General features: G+C 42.2%; 1 protein-coding gene across 1 annotated transcript; it reads right to left on the bottom strand.

Moving 5' to 3' along the window:
• Positions 1–1,467: 1,467 nt before the first annotated feature.
• Positions 1,468–2,822, bottom strand: LOC131315848 (uncharacterized). The gene has a single exon (XM_058345060.1). It carries the CDS (start codon positions 2,225–2,227, stop codon positions 1,757–1,759), a length of 471 nt encoding a protein of 156 aa, XP_058201043.1. The 5' UTR covers positions 2,228–2,822; the 3' UTR covers positions 1,468–1,756.
• Between the last annotated feature and the right edge of the window lie 2,162 nt (positions 2,823–4,984).

The following is a 4,984-nucleotide window of genomic DNA, read 5'->3' as shown; positions in this document are numbered from 1 at the left end:
CCGCTCCGTTCGAAAACAGGAGTAGTACAGTCCAGAAAATTCAGTACATGAAATTGCATGTCCATGAAAACAAATAAACGGTCCAAATTCACATTCCTGGATCCTTACACTTTTGACAGATCTACAGGCCATGCATCCATACACAAGTACCACGCATTCCGAATGTTCAACCTAACCCTCCTGTCATTCGAAAGCGCACACCACAAATATCAACTACCTTCTCTGGTTTGGCCGTAACTTTTTGGGGACTTTTTATCGTGATCTTTATGGTTATTTTCTCGTAAATTTAGGTCAAATTTTTATATCACATCGTTTTTTACCATGAGAGAAATTGAAAATATGTAACAGTATAGACTAAAGTTAAAAACAATTTATATGAGATGACGAAAAATATCTAAAGAGACCGTGCCAGAAAAATCTCCAAAAAGTCAGGCGAAAGTTGCATTATCCACAAAAATTCATTCATTACTCTCGGGGCACCGCCACGGAGTGGTGCCCCAAAATTCTCCTCAACCACAAAATTCTGCACCCGAGACTAGGGGCACTGGATAGTCTCTCCTTATCCACATAGTTTGTTAATAAGTACTTTGTTTAGTATCTATAGTCCTTCCGTTCATAATAGGGGGAGTGATTTTTCAGTGCCAAACGGGTATATCTTATGTGGAACCCGCTCGGCGCATCCGAGCCGTCCGATACACTTTTGGACGGTTCGGATTGAAACCCTCTCTTTCCTCTCATCCCAACACTTTTTCTCTCTCCAAATTTGAGCAGTTCAAACATGTGATGGACGACTCGAATGCGCGAGCGAACACCATGTAGTACCCGCTCGGCACTGAAAATTTTTCCCATCAGTAGATATACTTGAGGTACATGCATATATGTCAGTGGGTTAATTAGAACGCAGAGGAGAGACACAAACGACGACATCATTTATGCTATAGCAGTATTCGTATAGTACAAGCTTTTTCTCAGAATATAAAGTCCAAAAAATGTCATGTTGGCCCCCACGCCATGCATACAGAGATGCATGCGCACCCCCCCTTCCCTCTCTGTCACACCCCATGGATTTAAATATCGACCTCTACTTACCGGTTTTTTGTACCCTCCAATACTGCTACCTCCCGCTATACCCATTCTACGTACTGACACACGCACGCATATACATACATGTGTCCTTCGATGATGTGTGCGAGCGAAACTCAGACAGTTAACACATTGCTCAGATTAAAAGATGGAGTAGTACTGCTCCCCAGCATATATGAAAGAAGATTAACCAAGTTATCTATGTCAGTTTGATGTGAAGAGATCGAACAAAAGCATGCATCTATGCGTACAACAACTAACACATGCATTCTACAACAGCAACAACATCATCAATGGAAGAAGACAAAGTAAAAATCCTTAAAACGTGAATTCACCCACACATATGAGAGAGAGAGAGAGAGAGAGAGAGAGAGAGAGAGAGAGAGACGTATTAACAAGATGAGAATTTGACGGATTCCAACAACATTCTGCTCTTTAAGCGCTACAGAGGGTGAGCAGGTATTTTTATACACAGACTTTTAGAGAGAGAGAGAGAGAGAGAGAGAGAGGCGCTCGTGGTTTATACGGTATGGACCGACTCACCACCAGTGAAGGACGAGGAGACACTCATGCGCTAAGGTCGGTCCATGCTTATCTCAGGTGGACCACCCAACGCCTTCCAATCAATGCCCGACACGTTGTCACCACCTTCTTCTTTTTTCCCCTCCCCACGTCACATCTGAATCCACCGGGCGAGCTGCGTGGGGTTAACAATCCCGGCCACGTGGGCCCCATCCTCCTTCAACAACCTCGCCACCTCAGCGTACGTCGCGTCGTCACCATCGTCGTGCTTCTCTCGCTGCTGCTGCTTCGGCTTACCCGTCCGGCTCGGCTCGGCTTCCGCAGCCGGCTTCGGCCGCTTCGGCTCGCCCGAGCCGTTCGACACCGGCACGGCTTCGGCCCGAGCCGGATCCCATTTCTGGCCCAGCAGCGTGCCTTTCGTCAGGAACTCGTGGGCCATGTAGCCGGCCAGGAGCCGATTGGAGGGAGCAGCCACCGGCTCTGCCGGAGCCTTGAACGGCGCCGTGGTTGTAGCCGCCGCGAAAGGTGGGGCCGGGGGTTTCCTCGGGTAGAGAGCCTCCATCTCTTTTCGCTTTCTGGACGCCGACGGCGTCAGGATCCGCCGGGGGTGGTGGTGGCTCATCGTGGCCGTCCGTTTCTGATCTTGCACTTGCCACGTCAGCTAGAAACGTCAAATCTATTTTTGGAGTTTCAAGGAGACAAAGTAAGGGCAAAACCGTCAATCATTTGAATAGAGGAGAAAAAGATTAAAGAAAACAGAAACGTATGGAGGTTCAAAGAGGGGGAGTAGGGGCAAGACCGTCAAATCAGTTTTCCATATGGTACGAGAGAGAAAAAAAGTACGTAGAAACAGTTGGATGGGTTGAAAGGAATGGGTTTAACTTGTGAATAACGCTGAGGGTTGAGGGTAAAAGGGTAAAATGACAGGAAACATTTTTAATGTTTGAAAGAAAAATTAAAAAAATGTAAGAGAGAGAGAGAGAGAATGGATCGAGAGGGACGGTGGCCGGAATCTGAGATACAGGCGGATCTGAGGCGTATAGAGGATGATTAGATGGCTTCGCTGCCGGTGAGAGGCGGAGGTAGGAGAGAGAGAGAGAGAGAGGAGAAGGAGGAGAGGTGAGAGAGGAGAGAGAGAGAGAGAGAGACAGGAAAGGAGGGGAGGAGGAAGTGGTTGGGGTTTTATAGAGAGAGAGAGTGGATGAGCGGCGGGTTTCCAATTTCCATCGTTGTTGTTTTTATATGGCGTATCGGTCTGTTATAGTCTTGGCCTGCTTTCGGGATTTACTAACGGAAATGCCATCCAGGATATCTGCTCAAATTCAAAATTACATTATTACCCTCAGATGTAACGTCAATTGGACAATTAAGCCCTTGGAGAAAGTCGTTTGGGTGAAGTATATAACTGAGTCCCCCACCATCACATTCCGCTAAATTTCTTATTTTTTACTCCCTCCGTCCCTTTTTAAATGTCCTGCTTCGTAACTCCAACTTATTAAAAAAACATCATCATTATACCTTTCACATCAACTTTTTCCTCCACTTTCCCTACTTACCCATCATCATTACATTTTTATTCACTAACTTTTCAAAATGGAATCTACTTTTAGGGATAAAATAGACAATTCATCAACTTTTACCCACTAACTTTACAAAATGGACACTTATTAAGGGACAGCCCAAAATGAAATACTGGACTGTAATAAAGGGACGGAGGGAGTATGTGTTTTTTTTCGTTTTACGACCAGGTCATTTTTTTACAATACATCATCTTTAAGGGAATGACTTCGATGTCTTCGGTCATCTTGGGGATACCGTAACTTTTGGCATAACAAAACCATTATGAGTATAACCAAAACCTATTATGAGCATAATCAAAACCATTATGAACATAACAGAACCATAGCAAAGCATAACTTATTTGTTATGCCTTGATTAGGTTTGGTTCTGTCTTAGTTGGTTTTTTAGATATTCCTTAATTATACCTTGTTTGGGTTCGATTATGCTTGTAATGGGTTTTAGTTATATTTATAATGGTGAAGTTATGCCAAAAATTACGGTGTCCCCAAAATGACCGGGGACACCATGGCATCATCCCACCTTTAATATTACCTTTAAGGGAATGACTTCGATGTCTCCGGTCATTTTGGGGACATCGTAATTTTTGGCATAACAAAACCATTATGAGTATAACCAAAATCCATTACAAGCATAACAGAACCATAGCAAAACATAACTAAAACCATAGCAAGGCATAACTTGTTTGTTATGCCTTAGTTGGGTTTGGTTACGTTTTGGTTGGTTTTTTGGATATTCTTTGGTTATGCTTTGTTTGGATTCTGTTATGCTTGTAATAGGTTTTAGTTATACTCATAATGGTAAAGTTATCCCAAAAATTACTGTGTCTCCAAAATGACCGGGGACACCATAGCATTATCCTACCTTTAATTTAAAAAAGAATGATGCTATGGTGTCACCGGTCATTTTAGGATCGTAATTTTTGATACAAAAATGCTACTTGTACAACCGTTGTGTTGGTTGTGTGCATAATTCTGACCATCCAGATGTATTTGGATGGTCTAGATTTTAAACAAACTCTTTCAAGAAAAAGTCTAACTTTTATGTGAAAGAGTTTGAGTGAATTCTGACCATTTATTACAGCAATGGACGTCTAGAGATTGATTGTGTGTTGTGTTTTACACAACCGTTGTGTGTGTAGCACTTTTGTTTTTGACATAATCTCACCATTGCAAGCATAACAAACACCAATGACGTGTATAATCAAGGCCTTAACAAGGCATAACCAAAAAGTGTTATGCCTTAACAAGGCATACACGTCATTGATTTTTGTTATGCTTGTAATGGTAAGATTATGTCAAAAATTACAGTGTCCTCAAATAGAGGGTAGACACCGTAGCATTTCCCTTTAAAAAATGAATACTTATTTGGGAATGACTTCGGTGTACCCGGTCATTTTGGGGACACCGTAACTTTTGGCATAACAAAACCATTATGAGTATAACCAAAACCTATTATGAGCCTAACCAAAACCATTATAAGCATAACAGAACCATAGCAAAACATAACTTGTTTGTTATGCCTTGGTTGGGTTTGGTTATGCCTTGGTTGATTTTTTGAATATTTCTTGGTTATACCTTGTTTGGGTTCGATTATGCTTGTAATAGATTTTAGTTATGCTCATAATGGTGAAGTTACGCCAAAAATTACGGTGTCCCCAAAATGACCGGGGATACCATAGCATCATCCTACTTATTTTAGTTAATGAAACACACTCTAATGTGTGATGAGCCAAACTTCAAAACATTGTGTAAATTTTCAAAGGCGTGCGTTCATTTTAAGGCAACACAAATGAAGTGAT

Source organism: Rhododendron vialii, chromosome 2a, assembly GCF_030253575.1.
Source record: "Rhododendron vialii isolate Sample 1 chromosome 2a, ASM3025357v1".
Taxonomy (NCBI): Eukaryota; Viridiplantae; Streptophyta; class Magnoliopsida; order Ericales; family Ericaceae; genus Rhododendron; species Rhododendron vialii.
Note: the sequence above shows the minus strand (reverse complement) of the source record. Positions and strands in the feature narration are given on the sequence as shown.